General features: G+C 38.5%; 1 protein-coding gene across 3 annotated transcripts in view; it reads left to right on the top strand.

Moving 5' to 3' along the window:
• poc1b (POC1 centriolar protein B) overlaps positions 1–18,652 on the top strand; it is a 35,661-nt gene that overhangs the window by 411 nt on the left and 16,598 nt on the right. Inside the window, exons 2-10 of one of the 3 annotated variants that reach the window (XM_039614295.1) lie at positions 413–497; positions 900–1,071; positions 1,225–1,229; positions 2,669–2,776; positions 2,886–3,001; positions 3,175–3,308; positions 3,391–3,459; positions 3,569–3,721; positions 3,889–3,966. In XM_039614295.1, the coding sequence (XP_039470229.1) occupies positions 931–1,071; positions 1,225–1,229; positions 2,669–2,776; positions 2,886–3,001; positions 3,175–3,308; positions 3,391–3,459; positions 3,569–3,721; positions 3,889–3,966 (804 nt within the window). In that variant the 5' untranslated portion in view covers positions 413–497; positions 900–930. Of the gene's footprint in view, positions 1–328; positions 498–899; positions 1,072–1,224; positions 1,405–2,668; positions 2,777–2,885; positions 3,002–3,174; positions 3,309–3,390; positions 3,460–3,568; positions 3,722–3,888; positions 3,967–18,652 lie in introns of all 3 variants that reach the window. The other 2 variants (XM_039614294.1, XM_031736251.2) reach the window with 2 other exon arrangements.

Raw genomic sequence — 18,652 nt, 5'->3', positions numbered from 1 at the left:
CGTCTGCTAAGAGGATTTACTGATTGGGCTGTCACACGGGGTCTACTATATTAACTTATTAAAGCATCGCTTACACGTGCCTTTCTTCAGCTTCGCCAAGCGTAATGTTTGTAATGTCGGAAGACCACGCAGCAGAGCAGGGAACTAAAGACTACCACGGTTATCCAACAGTAGACTTGAGTCTGAGCAAGTTGGCCCTAACGAGTGAAAGTGTTCATGAAGCAGAGCAACGCCAGAGTGTCTTTCGAAAATCAAAGTCAAATGTTTTACTATAATCGCTGAGTTTTCCTAGTTCGAAGAAGTCAGAATTGATTTATTCTTCACACAGCCTACTTTCCTGTCAAGATGACTTTTTTGAAACACCGCCAATGAACGCAGATTTTTCTACACTAATTGAGCATTGTAATTGAAGGAGGATCCTACGTTGGAGAGGCACTTTAAGGGACACAAAGATGCTGTCACTTGTGCAGACTTCAATCCCAACCGCAAACAACTGGGTAATCCTTACTTTTCAAATGCAGACATGCTTTTAACATCATGCATATATTTGCTGTTGTCTTGTGTCATTCTTTTGACCTTGAAATAACGTTATAGTAAAAGACTTTTTTTTTTTAACCAGAAATGCTGACATTGCTAGGTGTTTCAAATTTTTATTGATAATATTTGAACTAAAACGATGGAACAGATTTAAGCTATTTTTAGAACTAGGCAAGTAATATTGAAACCACCTATCCCATGTTCCAAAATGGGGTGTTTTAATTGGTGGACATTTAACCTGCAAGTGTCCAATGTATTTGCATTATTTCTCTAACAAAGGCCATCTGTACTGATGGGAGTTTTATGATCTATTTTGTGTTTGATATTTTTCAATGTGTCTTTGTTACCTTTTGTCCCTCCAGCCTCAGGGTCATTAGATAAAAACTTGATGATATGGAATTTGGCTCCCAAGGCGAGGGCCTTTCAATTTGTTGGGCACCAGGATGTCATCACTGGGGTGCAATTCTCTCCATCTGGCAATCTGGTGGCTTCTTCCTCCAAGGACAGAACAGTCAGACTGTGGACACCTTCAATGTAAGCATCAGTCACTTTATCCAGGACATGTTGAACCTCTGAATTAAAACTTGGTCCAATAACTTGCAGTTTGGTGTATAAATTAATGTCTTGCAGTGACTTGGCAACAAAAATAAAATGGCTATATTTTGTTATTTCATGTGCATCTCATAGGAAAGGTGAGTCAACAGTGTTCAAAGCCCACACAGCTGCTGTACGCAGTGTTGCCTTCTCCCATGATGGCCAGAGACTGGTGACAGCATCAGATGACAAGTCTGTTAAAGTGTGGAGTGTTCACCGGCAGTGCTTCATCTACTCCCTCAATCAGCACACTAATTGGGTGCGCTGTGCTAGGTACCAAAGAGCACATAAATCCCTATAGTCTATTTTCATGTAGTTGTGTTATAACTCACTTGATATTTGGTTTATATGTTTGTGCTCATTTGAAGTTCCCATATAGTGAAAGAAGTTAATATGTTATATAGAGTTGTAATCAAAAGTTTACATACACACCATTGGCATAAATCTCATCATACTTTTTGGGCTTTTAGTGATTTCTTTGAACTGTTCTTTTTCCAGGGTAGATTTATTGTGCAGCATATGTCTTTAATTGCTTCTTTTCTTCTTTTTTTTTTCTTCTTTTTTTAACAGAAGTGGGTGCAGAAATGTGAATTTGAGATTTTCTCTAATCTGCTCAGGGTTAGAGAAGACCAATATTTATTTAAATGTCTTTTAGAAAGTTGCACATCAACCAGACATTCTTGGTACTCATCAACAAAGATATTTCACCACTCTCCTTGAGTTCATTTCAATTGCTTGGTTTTCTGGCACAGACCTGGCTTTTAAGCGTAGCTGACAACTTTTCAATAGGACTGAGGTCGTGACTTAACCAGCTTTGATGTGTGTTTGCGATCATTTTCCTGTTAGAATATCTAATTGTGGAGTTGCAGAATTTGGAGGAAGCCCTCCTCCTTCATGTTTTCATCTACTTTTTGCAATCTAAGAGCACCACCGGCAGCTAAACAGCCCCAGAGCGGGATGCTACCACTACCATGCTCGTGCACAATTGTTTGAACTGAAAATTTTAGAATCTGCAGTTGTGTAGAAATGGATCTGTGACATTCTCATTGGATCTTAACTTGCACTTTTCCCATTGTTCTTAATATTGATCAGTTCAATAACTACTATCAAGAAAGTCCAGTTGTAGGTAACAGGCAAGTTAATAGGTTTTGGTCTTTTTCAGTTAGAAGACATTGTTGAACCTTCAGCATCCACTTATTAAAATATTTAAGTGAGTGCGTGTATATATTTGAGCCCGTATGTGTACTTCTGTACACTTAAAAAAGAATCCAAAAATAAATGTATACACAATTCTTGTTATTTGCCTTAATTAATCTGCCTGCTGTAAAATCATTCATAGAACATTTCAAAGAAGTCATTAAAAACCCAAAATTGAGAGTACTGAGTAAAAAAATTGAGGAAACGTCTGATCATAACTGTACAAACAACTCACTGATCAACGGAGCGTTTGTAACTATATGAGTGTGAAACAGCACAGCACTGCAAAAAGTGTATTTAGACTTCTTCTGTACTATTGTTGTGTGTTTATTTCCTGTAGATTTTCTCCAGATGGCAGAATCATAGCTTCCTGTGGGGATGACCGGACTGTCCGGCTTTGGGACACATCTACCAAACACTGCATCAACTGTTTGACTGACTGTGGAGGGTAAAATCTCTCCAAAAACTGATCTAGTGTTCTCTTTTCTCAGTATGTTTCATATATGATGATGGCCAATGACTGACTTTTTTTTGTTGTTGTTTTTTTTAAACCCCAGATCAGCAACATTTGTTGATTTCAACTCCAGTGGTACCTGTATTGCGTCGTCAGGAGCTGACAGTACATTGAAAATCTGGGATCTACGAACCAACAAGCTTATTCAGCATTATCGTGGTATGTTAATGTTTTTTTTGTTTTGTTTTTTCATCCTACAGTTAAGACTTTAATTGCATCCCTAGATTACTAGGGATGCAATTAATTCATCTAATTGAAGTTTTAATGTAAAATTCAATTTTATATGTGTATTTTTGTGGTTGTGGCTTATTTTTTTGTACAATTTGGATCAGTTCACAGTGCAGGAATCAATAGTTTTTCCTTCCACCCATCCAACAACTATGTGATAAGTGGTTCGAATGATGGCACTATTAAGATACTGGACCTGTTGGAAGGCCGTCTGATCTACACTCTTCATGGGCACAAGGTGATGCTTAAAGAAATGTCCACTTTATTAGTCCTTCATGGTGTTTACTTTTAGTCTTTGACATTCTTTAATATTTTATTAGGGTGCTGTGATCACTGTGGCCTTTTCCAGGGCTGGAGATCTCTTTGTCTCTGGAGGAGCTGACAGTCAGGTTCTGCACGATGACTAAACAAAGGATTACCAAAATCATTCGAGGTCATATCTTTACTGTTGGAAAATGTGCTGAATTTGGGTCATGTGGTTGCATCTTGGTTGCTTAGGTGCTGCTGTGGAAGACTAACTTTGACAGCAGGTCATATCAGGATGTCTTACTTCAACACAGCCGGAGGTCGACACCAGATCCCCCACCCCACCTGTCCGACATTCATCCCAGGGGACCCCACCTTCATCACCCACAGCCTACAGCCATTCAGGTCAGTCTTGTTTCACTTCATTAATACTAACAGACCATCAAAACTCTGTGCTACATTTTTTTTAGGCATTTGCCATTTCGATATAAAGAGCAGATGTAAACATTTAACTATCTTACTTTGTTTGGAAGGCGCAGTGCTTGCTGCTTAATTACGTGTTTTGTTGCCAGGTCAGTCCAGCGGTTAAAGACACCCGATCAGCTGAGCCACATGTCATACAGCTGGGACAGTCTGTCCATGGCAACACGGTAAGATGCAGAGCAGTAAATATACAGTAAAGTATGTAAGAAAGTGAATGGGCTTGGAATATATGGCGTGCAAATAGAGGAAATGGCATTTTGGCAATTACGGCATTGTTTTTATTTTACTGTAAAGCATAGGTTTATATATGGTTAAAGTTAAAAGGTAATTGCAAAACTGCAAGTTTTGATTCACCACTATAGATGTTAATGTTTGTAAGTTCAACACATCTAAACCGTAGGATATTCAATCAGGTGTTTATGTAGATTATTGTTTAGTGTGTGCATAAAAAAATGACTTGAAACACAGAAATATTGAAATACAGAAACAGCAATATTTAGCTACTACTCAAGATATTGATGAAAAATGTTCTTATAGTGTCTATAAGAACATTTTATAGACGACTTAAACTAATTCATACTCGTATCATTTGGAGGGGATGCTTGTATCACCACCAGGTGGCAGTGCAGACCAGCGTTTAGTTTTGAAATCCTGAAGCTTTTCTAAAACTTGCTTCAGTGGATGTTAAGGATGCTGTGATGTATATCATTGTTTTATTTATTTTTGTTTTTGTCATTAATAACATACAGCCACTAGTTGTGTTTGCCATTCAGTGGTTCTGTCAGATACGTGGATACATTTTTGTTCACTGCAGGATGCGTTTTTGCCACCATATATCTATTGCTCCACCTTTTTCAGCTGCTCTGTGTGCGTTTGTTTTTTTTTCTCTCTTGTTAATCCCACTTTGTATTTTCATGTTTTCAGTCCTGTGATATATTGTTGTTTCGAGGCTCATGAGCATCATTGACCAACCCTTGAACTAGAGTAGAAAGTCATGTATCAAGGTATCCCCCAACTTCATAAACGCACATCCGGCATAAATGGGAAGAAATGTTAATGAAGATGAGTAGTAATGCACACTGACTGATTTTGATTTGATTGCAAAATAACTCATCCACTGTTACGTCAAAGACTGCAGAGTACTTGATTTTAAATCGAGGCTTTAGGTTACTGTGAGAATTAGATGTGCATTTCAAACAGAATAGTTCAGAGGCAGGAAGTTTAATATCCAGACTGGAATCCAAGAATAAGTCTCTTCCTCAATCCTCTGAATCCATTGCCATCCATTATTATGCACAAGTTTTAATCACCTCACCATGATGTCACCCAAAATTTATACATGTACATCAGTTATTCGTTGCCAAAAATGGCAAGATGAATGAATGTCCCTTACTTGATTTCTCAGTGTGTTCCTCAGCTAAACACACACACACACACACACACACACACACACACACACACACACACACACACACACACAGAGCTTCTGACTTATTATTATAATATGTCATCACTTTTCAGTGCCTTCTTCAGGTTGTCTTTGCATGAATGCATATGCATAAATATGAGCATTGCATGAGCATTTACAGTGTTTGAATGTGCTAGTGATTTCCCAGTTGTTTGTGTGTGTGTGTGTGTGTGTGTGTGTGTGTGTGTGTGTGTGTGTGTGTGTGTGTGTGTTGTGGTCGTGCTTCAGGGGTTTGTACATGACATGAGTCACTAGTAGTGTGTAATGTGTGTGTGTGTGTGTGTAATGTGTGTGAGGGTCATTCCTGTTTAAATTGGTTCAGAGCAGGGAGCCCTCAGTGCTACTCCTCCTGTCAGCTCTCATCTCCTGATATCCATCTCTTAGAAACCTCATCTTTCCTCCCCCTCTGCCTTGTCCTCTTTTCCTCTCATCTTCCCTTCTGGTTAATTTCTTTGGTCTCTCACTGTTGTAGATGTCCTCAGAGAGATTTCCCTTCCGTTCTGTGTCCATGTTTCCCCTTCATCGCCCTAATGGGCCCAAGTAAAAACGAAAATAGAGAGAACGAGAGAGAGTGAGAAAAAACGACTGGGACATGCAAGTTGCCTGAGGTGGCTACATGGGTGGCCCCATGGGAAGGTTACTCTGGCCTTCCTGCTGCCATTGGTAACCTCCCTGTCTATAATTTAGGGCCATCTCCTCTTATCACTTATGTTTTATTAGCTTTTTTGACTAATGGCCTTTAAACCTGCTAGTATTCACTTTGGTTTCCTTTTATTCTGAGTGTGTATTAGTTCCCTGGAGAGAAATCTGACTGAGCATTACATAGATCTGCAAGCATTCAAGTGTGAATAACACTGTTGTTTTTTTCTCTCTTTCTAAATATTGTTTAACTGGTGAAGATGTTTGTAGTTTTGCAAAAGTGTTTACAAAACTATGCAATTCTGCATGATTACCTTCAGGATGTTTGTATGGAAGTGCAGGTGTCAGTAATGACATGATGACTCTCCTGGGGCATCAGCTGTTTTGTCTTCCGCTTTTACATTACTAAGTCTGAGCACTGAGCTAGCAGCAGTAGCAGGATAGGGTTTTTCAGTGAGAATCTGGGCCTTTCTCTGTTTTGTAGCATTAAACTTTGACAGACACACCAGTTTCACAAAATGATGTATCTAATCATCATCGGCTGCCATCTGCTGGTTGTCTTTGAATGATTGAGGAGGCTATAAGTATGAACATCTCGTTTCAAAGTTCTGTTTCTAGCATGTTAACTTTATCCATTACGTTTCCGACAAAACATGGAATTTATCCAGGAACTGGATTAAATATTTGTCTGGAAACCACAGAGGTCACTGAGAGGCCTTCGGATTTGTGCTTGTTTGTTAACGTGACAACATCTCCATGGGGAGTTAGAAAGTCTAATGAAACTGGATGATGCAGCTGAATAAAACAACTCATTTGTGCTATCCATTCTTGTCAGTTTATTTGAGCTTCTCTTGCAACTACCTTGCATTGTGCAACTGTATATTTTTGCATTCCTTGAATGTAGCACAGTCCCTGCTTGCGTTTCTTATAGTTAAGTGGAAATGCATCACAAGATATCACATGGAGAGTTTTACCATCCCATTGAACAGATTCCAGTCAGCTGTAAAAGAAATACAATGAATGGCAAGTGTTTGTGCATGTGTATGTTTTAAGAGTTAATAGAAAGCAGAAGGTTAGATTTGGTTACTTGTGCCAACTCTAGTGTCCCTGCAGACGTTAGCAATACCGGTTTAAACAGACAAGGTGTCCTCTACTAACAGACATCCTACCATTGATCTGTGTAGGTATGTGCCTCTTTTTTAGCCATATATGGTACAGTTCTATGTGAATGAGTGTGCAGTATTGATAGTATGTTCATTTATTAGGAACATCTGTCAATTCTGAACATGTTGGGCCATGTAGATTTGTGTGATTGCATAGAACACAGAAGACCCCGCCTCTCTATAGTCCTCTCTGGCTTTCTGTGTAGGGGAAGTACAGGATATTGGATGGCCCGGAGGTTTAGATACCAGATTTAAGTGCTGTAGAGGAGAACACGAGTGACAAGACAGGACGGAAATGAGCTAAAGATAGTAATGGGTGGAGGAGGGGTTCACTTTCCACCAGGACACAGACTCCCAGAGGCTGCATAACAGCCTCACATTCACACATACCCACACACAAATACACACTGCTGCACTTGGGCAAACGTGCTCTTGTATACTTGGTCCAAGCACTTTCATTCATACTATATCCTCTCATAGTCTGTTTGGTTCACACTGTCTTTTACTCACATGGTTATGAAGGGATATACTGATAAAATGCAGGAATATAGAACATTTATGCACCTAATATAAATTTACTTTAATGATTATTTGATTTGTGTGATTTCATGTAATTTAAGAACTTTACAGGTGTGCAATTTTTTGCCCCTTAGGTTGCAGTTTTCACATTTTTACAAAGCACTATTCATATGTAAACTAGCACTGTGTTTAAAATGAATTAGATGGCCTTCTGTTATTATCTGTTTTGGTTGAGTAAAGCTGTCAAATATATTGCCAAGTGTTTTTAAATACATAATGTATACAGGAGCATTCCTCTTAAGAGATGAGCTAAAAAGATTTAAAATTGTATACTGACCTGTTTTATGTATTTATTAATTTTTATGTTTTGTTTTTAAATGCTGTTCTGTCTTCTAGTCAGTAAACCACTATTAATAGTCATAAAATTAAGGAGCCACATATTTGGCCTTGACTTTCTGGTGGGCAGCAGTTTTCCTAATGCAGCTTACAGAGTGGAGCACAGTCTGTGCAAGTGAAATATTACTTAAGGCTTCCTGAGCATATGATGACTCCATGCAGTCACAGCGGAACCCCTTCTTCAGACACTGTACACGTCACATAATGCTGCGAGACTCCCCATGGCGCTTCCAGTCTATCCGATGCTTGCATGTAAGTGTCCAAAAACCTGATCCTCCTCATCAAAAATACAAGAGAAGGGCAAGCCTTATTACTAATTCACGAGATTCTCTCTTCAGGTTCACATCTGTCCTTTTCCCCTCCTCTCCTCTTTCCCTCCTCCCTCTTTCCTTTTTCTGCTTGCCTTTAATCTCAACCTTGCGCAACACCGACTTACAGGAAGCACTTTGTGGTGTCCTCCAAACAAAGAAACATTTTTGTTATAGCTCTTGATTGCTGTGTATAAAAATGGTGTTGCTTCTCTGTTTCTTAGATTAAATATGTTGCATAACCACAATTATGGATAGCATTTACATGCTTTTGTCAAAAAGGCCACTGTGTGTACGGTCTGCTCACGCTTTAACTTGACATCCTCTAAAACATATTTACTTATGTAATGATCAATTTACTGCTGTTTGTCAAACAGTTGTTTTCCAACATGAACAGTTTGACAGATAGTGTGGCACTTTGTGAATCACTGTCTATCTTGGCTGAGCATGTACAGCTCCCAAGAAGAGGAGGAGACATTAACACTTTACTCTTACAATGTGGACTTTTTTTTTACACTTTGCCTCCTATAAGTTTCAATGAAGAAATCAACATTCTTTTTTTTTTCCTTCTTTTTTTAAAAATATATATCTTTGTACTCTTACATCAGATAATTTTCGGCTCTGTGTGCTTTTCGTGGATTGGATGGGTCATTTAGTTGTGGTATGCGTCACTGGTGTTTAGTGAGTAAGTTTGATATCTGCCTTACCAATTGCATAAGATATTTAATTGTTAGATATTGCTTGGGACATTATTGATTTCTTGGTATTTAGACTTACTTTAGGTTTATTTTATTGACAGTTTCTCTTTATGTTTTTCGAGGCACTGACTTTTCAGATTCTTTCAAGGGGCAAAATGTTTTTCTTGTAGATCATTTATTTATCATCTGACTTAAGTAAGGTCAGATGACCAATCCAAAATTCTGTTTGGATTTTGTCACTTTTGTGTCAGATCTACGTTGTGACTTGCACCATAACCGGAACTCTGTTGTACCCTACGCTGTTGTCTTCTACGTAACCTGAGGTTCACCTCCAAAGAAATGCAACCGCTGGGTTGACGCATACGGCAGTGACTTGAATGGTGAGGAAGGTTGCCTGTATGGATAAAAGGAGTTTCTGGTTACTATGTAAGTTGGAACGTAAATTTCCCACAGAAGTCTTAATCAAGATTTAGATGCAAGGTTGCACTTCCAAGTTAAATTAGATGATAGTGTGAGAGCTATTAATCCCTCTAAGTCAACACTTAGATAATATAATGATGCAGGTTAATATTAAACTTGTGTTATTGTCACAACAAGTTGTGGATTATTCATTTATGCTTGTCCTAACACTGTTTGGATCAGCTGGTTGATTTGTTTGTGGCTTTCTTAACCTTTTGCCAACACGAACATTGCAGAGTGCCCTCTGGTGGGCCAGCTATGCATCAACTCATAATGGTCAACAACTCATGCGGTGTTTCTCCAAAAGTTTTCATTTATTGATTTTTTTCATTTATAGGCTAATTTTGTTCAAGATTAATTTGTACAATGAAGGTATGATACCAATACAGCACAACTACATCCTGGATATAGATCCATTTTTAAAAAGATGACTCCCTGCACAAACCTGTTACTTCCGATACTGAAAATGCTAGTTTATATCTGCTCTCAGTAGAATCATTTTCAAGGGTGATTTTGTGTAGAATCCATGTAGTACAATTTGCTATTATTAAATTAACTGTAATTCTATAATTGTCGTTTTTCCACAAGGACAATACAACTATTTCTGAACTTTCATTTTTGTCTTCTTTTCTGCCACCTACCTCAACCAGTTCTTCACGTTTGACTAACTCCCTGCTCTCTGAATACTCTCTGAAGGTTACAGCGGTATCCTCAGGTGCCACTGGTAGGAACGTGCTGACAGTCGGTCCTTGCACTAAGCTAAGAATAGACTGTGAGGTCTATTACAAGTATTACCAGGACACCTGAAAGGCAAAGATGTGTTGCATTTTATTTTCCTGCTTGTTGTGAGAATTAAATGGAGGCTAAGGTGAGAGATAAAAATAGAACTTGGATGAGACAAAGAAGGACAAATTTGATAATGATGTCATCTTACCAATGAGAATCTGGCCAGAAGTGAGAAAGGAAACACAACAAGAAACACTGTCTATGGCAGCAGCAAGACATTGTAAAACAGCTTTAGGGAAATTACCAAAAATGTAAGGCCATGAACTGGAATCTATACTGGAGTCACTTGATCCAGTCAGGTGTCCCTGGAATGTGAGGGACAAGCAGTCCACTACCAATGTGCTGATGCACAGACTAGTGAAAAATGTTTTTGTTGCACAAGTTAGATGTATCAAGCGGGTAGTTTTAATGTTGTAGGTGATTACTGTATCTGTATTTTGATTTAAGGTTTCATAATGTCTGATTTTTAGAATGAAGGAAATATACTTTGACTTGAATCTAATGTGCACTCACACATTTGCTTTAACTGAAAATACAGGCTACAAATGTATCTAATATATTTAAGTTCATCTAACAGTGGTGGACTTAACTGCAGCTAACCAATTTAAGAGAACCAGTGCATATGTCTTTGGAAATAACAGGCTACCTTAATGTTTGGCTGTGTTGCACGTTGATGCTATTTTCTCCCTGAGTGGAGGCAGAGAGGATGTGGCCTGGTGAACTGTGTAGGCAGATCAGACGCCTCATGGCTCTGCTGCTGGCCGAGTTTATTTCTGTATAACTCATCTAGGCTTGCAGAAAAAGTGGACATTGATTTTTTTTTTCTTTTTTTCTCCTGAACAGTTTTTTTATATTCTTTTTTTTTCTTCCCATTGAGAGGTATCTAGCTGCCAACCTTGAGTGACTAGGGGCAAGGTTAGCTAAAACAGGACTGTGCTTTGAATGGACTCTAAGAAATTGAGTTTTAAATGTGTTAGGCCCTGGGTGCTTAGATAAAACCCAATATAATGCTCAAACTGAATCAGTATGGTGTGTTTTTGTGAAACCTGATTTTGTTTACAACAGTCTCAAAGCAAATGTACCATCTAGGGTGGTTTATAAAATATACCAGTAGAACATTTTCTTATTTACCTTTCTGTTTTCATTAATGCCTCTTAGATCACTTAGTTGCTCACTCTACCACTGTGACTTTCTCTCTGTCTCTCTTACACACATACATTGGTATGAGATCCCAAGTTTGAATCCCGTGTTTACAAAAAGTAACTGACAATTATGCAGTATACTTCAGAGTAAGTAAACTGGTTTTCATCAGCTATTGCAGAAATAACTAAAATGTTGTAAGCTGGCTACTTCACGACTCAGAATCAGCCCCACACATAAGGACTTTCAGTTCAGGACTTTTCGGTGGAAAAAATAATTCACCTGGAACTTGAGTCCTGCAGTGGAAATGTAGTGATTCCTAACAAACGTCACTAGTTCTTGGGAAAAGTTCTTAAACTTGGAATGACATGTTTGTAAAAGTGGCTGTGCGCCAGTCTTTTATTCACACATGGGTGTGTATGCGCATTACTCTGTATGCGTGAACCCTTGTACAATTGTTTGCACACCCATGCATATGTCTGCAAGGGAGGATTAATGGAAAGGGCTCAGAAAACAAATCCATTTCCTGTGAGATGAGAAAGCCACTGGTCACGGTTTCTCTCCGGAGGTGCAGCTGTAACCCAATACCTCCTCACTCCCAGGTTAAACCCCACCATCTCTCACTGCTACCCCCCTCCTGTTAAGCTCATAGTCCACCTGTGAGGAAGTCATTCATCTCTCTGCTCCCAGGAGAGGGATAAGTGGATCCCCCTACTCTGACCACAGTTGCCCTGATGCCAATAATGGGCTTTTATTGTTTGATGTAACCCTTCTCTTCCTCTTTCTTTTCCAGACCTAATCTCAGATCTTTATACTGCTGTTACACATTATTCCTCATACTACTGTTCTGCATATGTTGGGGGTTTTTTCTCAGTCTTCCATGGACATTTCATGTATTGAGCATTCACATTTGTTGCATAAGTCCAGTTTCCTCTTAAGTCATTTTCACGCACATTATACGTTTACATTTATTTTCCCCACTTCTGTCTAATCAAATAATGTGAGGTAGAACGTCACACCACAGTGCAAAATAGTGGGTGTTTTTAGGAAAACAAGCACTGACTCCAGAATTCACTTGGAAAACATGTTAAAAAAATGGAAATGGATTAGACTTTACTTGCGTAAAAACCTCAGAGAGACAAATGGTTCAGGGATTTGTCCAGTAAACGGGATGATTCTAACTCAACTTTTGTTGCCATTCTTTCCGGTCACATTTTGCTGCAAAGTATTTTACTCACAGCAGTCACGTTGCACATGATTGTTTGGCTCTTTGTATCCAGACTTTGGGGGGGATACCTGTTTGATCTTTTGAGAAAGTCATGTCTTAATCAAATTTAAACCCAAACAGCAAGGAAACGTAATGAAGCTTTTGTGCTAAAAGCTGTGACTGTGGTTTCTTTAGAGTGATTATTAGTGATATTGTTGAATTGTGTGTTTTACTGTATTATTTATCTTATTATTTTTCTTTAATTGTTTGCCACAGTTTAGATGCAGGGATTTTGGTTAAAGACGCTTAAGTATTTTGTGGAGGCTTAGCGCACAGTATGTGTGGGAACATAGGAAAGGTTAGGTCGCCACTATAGTCTGAGAGGTTGCATTGTTTTACAACGAGACTATGAGCAATTAGCTGTGAGGTTGTTCTGAATGGCGAATGCCTTTCCCACAGGTGCTTTGCAGTCCTTTTGGTATTAGCTTAAGAGCTAAAGCTGATTAGCAGGCATTTATGTGGCAAGGCAGTTCAGTCAAATCTTTCTTGTGGACATCCATCTGCTTTGGCTGTTTCTGTGAGAGTTGTAGCTTTTGAAACTGCAGTTGTATAGTTGTGTGAATTGTGTGTAGCAGTATTTTAGCATTCAGTGCTCCAGGGTTTCTAACTTTCAACTGCATAGTTGACTTTCTAAGATGTAAAAGGATATATAGTGGGATATGTGTCATGATTACATGCAAGCAATATGTAACTGTTGAAGTTTAAGTGATGCTATGAAGCATCTTAGAAAATGTTTCTTAGTTTTCTCATATTTTGTTACTTGGCTTTTTATCCATTTTGGTGTTTTCAGATTCCAGTGTTTGATGTTCTCAAGCATAACACAGATGTTAAATTAACTGCTTGTTGAAATTATAGTCTCTTGTGTAATTATGGGACACAGTACCAATGTTTTTGGGTTTTCTCTGTGCTCCAGCAGATTCCAAATTAAACAATCAATATGAGATTAAAGTGCAGATTTTGGGGCATCATTTCAAGGGGTTTTACAAAAAGTTTGCATATACGGTTTGTCCAAACATTGTTATAATTCTTAAAGTGCCCCCCTTTTTCAGAAGTTCAAATTTAATAGTTGTCTTCTGTGATATTTCAAGGATTTTGTTGTTGCTGAGATTCAGTAATGCAAGGGAGAGAAGAAATGAAAATCTCTTGGGATGGTAAGTTGGTGAGGTAGTCTTATAGTTCTGTGACATAACAGCAGGCACATCCAAACTATAATTTATTTTTAGTGTGTGTGTTATTCAACAAAATTTGGATCTAAAATTACTCATGGCATCATGGTTTCCACATTTTTATAGCAGTAATTTAAAACTGCTTTTCACAGTGCATTTATAACATCCTCAAATTTATTCTTTCAGCGTCATAGAATTCATAATCTATGAATAAATGGTAAAAATAAGCCATATTTAAAAAGAGCCTATAAAACTTTTTAATTTGAACAAAAGCATAGATGTCCTCACTTTGTCCACATGTTACCTTTTTGGCTGCAAGTCCCCTTGTGACCAGCTATATATGGAATCATAAGTGAGCCTAATGAAGGGAAGTTGCCCATTTATTTCCTCTCCACAGTTAGTTATTCTTAGAAAGTCCCAATGCTGCACCACTTCAAAGGCCCCAGTCTAAACTGACATCCATGACCCTTGTCAAGAACATCTTGTGACACACATCAGGAGCTATGTTTGGAAAAGCTCATGTGAAGCCAATTGACAAGAAGTCTCCTCAAAGACAAAATGCTTTACAAATTCTCTTGAATTCGTGTAACGTTGTGTGTTTTATGTTCTAAGGCTTGTTAACTACCATCAGCACCAGGTAGACTTTTGCGGTATAGACACATCTGGTGACTTGTGCGCTCCATCTTTGTGCAGCACCACAGTTGCAATGATAGTAATTATGGTGTCAGTACTGCTGCCTGGTACAGTGACAGCAGCGTGGGTAGTTGGATTGATGGGGTTGTGAACAAAGTCTGTTCTGTTAATCTACAGTTAGAAGAATAACCGTTTTTGGACAATTTTTCTATAGTTTTGCTTCAGTCAAAACTACAAAATTAAACGATCTGGTATAGCTGTGTTGAGTTATTTGTGAAAAGGTATCCAGGCTCCTTACTGTAGTAACTGCTTTAAGTAGTTAGACTGAACAAACTGTACAGATGGAGAGATTGTGGCACATTTGGGTTCACTCTCAGCAGTGCAGAAATGCAAAATAATTATGCTTGTGAAGCCTTGGGACTCTACAGCCAAAGAGGAAATTCTACAAAATTGAAGCAAAATTAACATTTTGTCTGTTTATTGTCACTTTTTGATATTTTTTTCGGGGGGAGGGGAGTTGGATATCAATGGTGCTACTGGGGCTATTTTTTGGGGCATTTAAAGTTGGACCTTTATCTAAAATAGACATCCAGAAAGAAGTCAGTAGCTCTTTGCTCCCATCACTGTTCAGTTCATTTGTTGCTCCTGTCCTTTTCTTCTCTGAAAATTTCTCTCCTGCTTTTCGTTGCCTGATGCAGTTTGATTTTTTTTTTTTAACTTGGCAATACACCATGTTTCCTTTGTTCCTACCACTCACTGCAGAACACAATAGCTTTGGTGTTTGGGATTGCACAGGAGGAAACACTTGATGGTCTCCACAACCACCTTTCGCAGGAGAGAGTGGGCTGAAAGGTTTGGCCAGTTTGACATTAACATTTGACCCATGTGGAGGTGGTACAATAAAATCACAAGAAAGGATCAACTGTCTACAATTTTTCCTTGTCCCTACCGTTCCTACCTCTGGAGTTGTTTAACTCCTCTGCAATGGATGAAGCTGTACATTTGCTTACCTTCTGGCAGAATAACTGGCACCTCCTGAAATAAAAAATTACATTGTATTATTACTCACACTCAAATTCACACTTTCAATGGTCAAATAATTCATTTCTCATCAAATAGTGATTTAGAAATTGCCAAGGCTTAAATCTGCAGAGAACCAGGCTAACCCTGAGAACCTTTTGTTCTGGCCTTGAAGGCAGAAGTGGACGAGACATTTTAGCAATACACACAGAATCTGATGTAACCATCCGCTCTGGTATTTAGACTGGACGCCTACATAAAAACCTGGCTTTGATGTTAAGAGGAGTTGGGTGAACCCAGGAATGTCATTGGGGTTACTAAATAAGCATGTCTGCTGCCAACAAATCCTGTCACATCTTCAGAAATTCAAGAAGCACATTCTTATTGCTCACCCACCACCTCCACCCACATTCAGGTCTGTTCGACTCGGAGCACACCTATACATTTGTCTACACAATTGTGATACTGCTCCTGCTTTTGAGAAATGAATACATAGCTCGCTTCTTAGGAAGTTTTGAGTTGTATGTCATTCAGTTTGCCTGGAGTAGCTGGAGGAATCGGAAGCAATGTTCTACTTAGAAAAATAGGCAAAATGTTTGCTGTTGAATTTAATCAGCCTTGGGCACACTACCAAGTTACTAATCTGTGCTTTGGCAACCTTTTAAAACACATAGAATGCAGGCTTACCAGCTGGCAGACAGAGCTTCATTAAAAAACTACAGACAAATTAATCAGATTAAATATTGTTAAAGAGGAGGAAGTTTTATTTGAACTGGGATCTGAAGCTTAATAGTTTCCAGGAAGTGAGTATTTATTTATTTTAGGTCACAGCGTGTCTGATTACTTTTTGTTAAACTTGTTTTAAACAATAAAAACCTTGAATGTTTTAGTACTTTAGTGAAAAGTTCTTAAAGCTGAAGAACGTAGAAAATGTTACAAACTAACACAGTTTACTTTCAAATATGGTTTTAAAACAATCAAAAATGATGTTTCCCTATTAAACGTTGTGTTAGCTGAATGGCTGTGTGAGATTGCTTATTGCAATATGTCATACAAACATTAGCTATGATATTAGCTAAATATTAGCTACATTAACATGTAGCTTTTGTGTGAGCCAAAAAGCAGCCTAAATATGTCTACAAAGGACTTTAGCCTGAAAAGACAGCTGAAGATGTATGGCAAATTTACACATACACTATTTGCTTACTGTGTTCACCTTAATGTGTCCCTCCTCCACATTTTCAAATCCTGGTTTGTCGTCTTAAAGCTGCTGATCTTCTGGTGCACTGTCAAAAAATTGAGCATCTACCTAAAAACTGAAGCTAATTTTAATCTTTAAAGAAAGACTGCTGTGAAGATGCACACACTGACTAATACATGGACACATGCGTGGACAGAAAAGGCCTGCTTGTTGTTTGTCTCTTGGATAGAGGGTTGACAGGCAGCTGGGTGCTACAGGGCTCATGAAGACAAACCACAAAGCCCACCTGTGGCTGCCGGTGCCTGGGGAAGTGCTCTGCTCCCTCCTGCCTGTACTGTTAAGGGCAGAGGCACAGCATGGCCTCTAACCCCCCGCTGCTACAGCAGTCAGTCAAACAGTCCAGCTCTACCACCTTCTTTGAGTGCTCCCTCTGTTGCTCCACATTGATGGAAGCACTAGCTGCTTCCTCTTTGAGGACCTCTCCAGCACAATCAGCTGGCCTTTCTTGTCATTCATTTAGCCACCTGCTATCAGTGTTTCCCACAGGTTGGCATTTTGGAGGGGGTAGATAGTGTTAGAGCTGTATGTGAATTATTGTTGACATTTCAATAAGCAAGCCCAATGTTTTGAGCTATATTAGATGACGTTAGCTTTTATTTCCACAGCACCATTAAATTTTATATTCTCACCTAACACTGTTGCTTCAGTGAAGTATAGCAGTACTTCAGTGATTGTCAAGTCTTTGCATGGCCTTGTTTGAATACTGTCCTGTGCTTTGTCATCTGTAATTGTAACTGAAGCAACTGTAATCAGTTGCATTACTGGTAATGGACAGGATTTTTTTTTCTGTTCAGCAGCTGTTCCATGTAGCATGAACGTACAAATAAAGTCAAAGCTTTATACTTCTTAAAGGGATCCAATTAAACTTTGTTGTATAAATGATATAATGTAACAATCTTGGGTTCTCATTTAAAAATTTGCCAAATTTTTAAAGGTAAACCTCTGATGTAAAAATGAATAAAATAAATAAATAAATCTAAGTCAAAAGGTTACATTTCAGGCTCCGCTGACTGCAGCATTTAGTTTTTTTAGGTCCCCTCCCTCAGCCTTGTATTTGTGTTCAGCTGATGTTAGCTTCTCGCAGATTTTACTTGCCAGCATTCTGTTGCGCATTTGCATTGGCTACGCATTGTTGTGCATTGTTATATTGCACTCATGCATTTACAGTTAAATGTTGAAGTAGACTTTATTGGGGAAATTTACTTATTACAGCAGCATGTGGTAGTTTTGTGTAGTTTTGTGTCATTGCATGATTTATTGATGTCTAAAACCCCCAAACATTGCACATTAGATAGAAAATACCAACTTTGATGTTGGTAACTGGTGAAGTAATCTGTCAAGCTAACCTACACTCACCTTCACTCAGATAAAGAGTGAAGGTGATTCACTCAGATTTGTTTCAAAAATTTATTTTTCCCCTTGGTAGTTGAGGGTTTTTAAATAACTGTTTTTCAACATGATGCATTTTTAATGACATTTTTATTGTTTTATTTATTTTTTTGTTGCCAGTACAATACACTTTGTCAGTATTATTTGAAGCCACGTTCAGTTTAAGTTTTTGTCCTTTTTACTCTTGTGTGGAATCTGTGTTGTGCCGTCAGCCAGTCATTTGTGACTGTTAATGGATTACTTTGGCCAGTTTTAATCTTGCTCACAACTGTAAGGGAGCAGAAGAGAGCCAAGAACATAAACGTCACATCCTCTGAATTTCTGTGGAAAGGCCATCTGCATGTGGGGAGGGTGTCTGTCATTGTAGAAGGTCATTCAGTTTAACCATGGACCTGATTTGCACTCAACTATTTTGGCTTCCATATATCCTCACTTCCTGAATGATTACTCTGGTGTTTACTCTGCATTTGTTATGGGTATGCTTTCTGATTAAAGTAGTTGCAATATTTATTAGAGATGGACCGATCCGATATTACGTATC

Source organism: Oreochromis aureus, linkage group 7 (assembly GCF_013358895.1).
Source record: "Oreochromis aureus strain Israel breed Guangdong linkage group 7, ZZ_aureus, whole genome shotgun sequence".
Lineage (NCBI taxonomy): Eukaryota > Metazoa > Chordata > Actinopteri > Cichliformes > Cichlidae > Oreochromis > Oreochromis aureus.
Note: the sequence above shows the minus strand (reverse complement) of the source record. Positions and strands in the feature narration are given on the sequence as shown.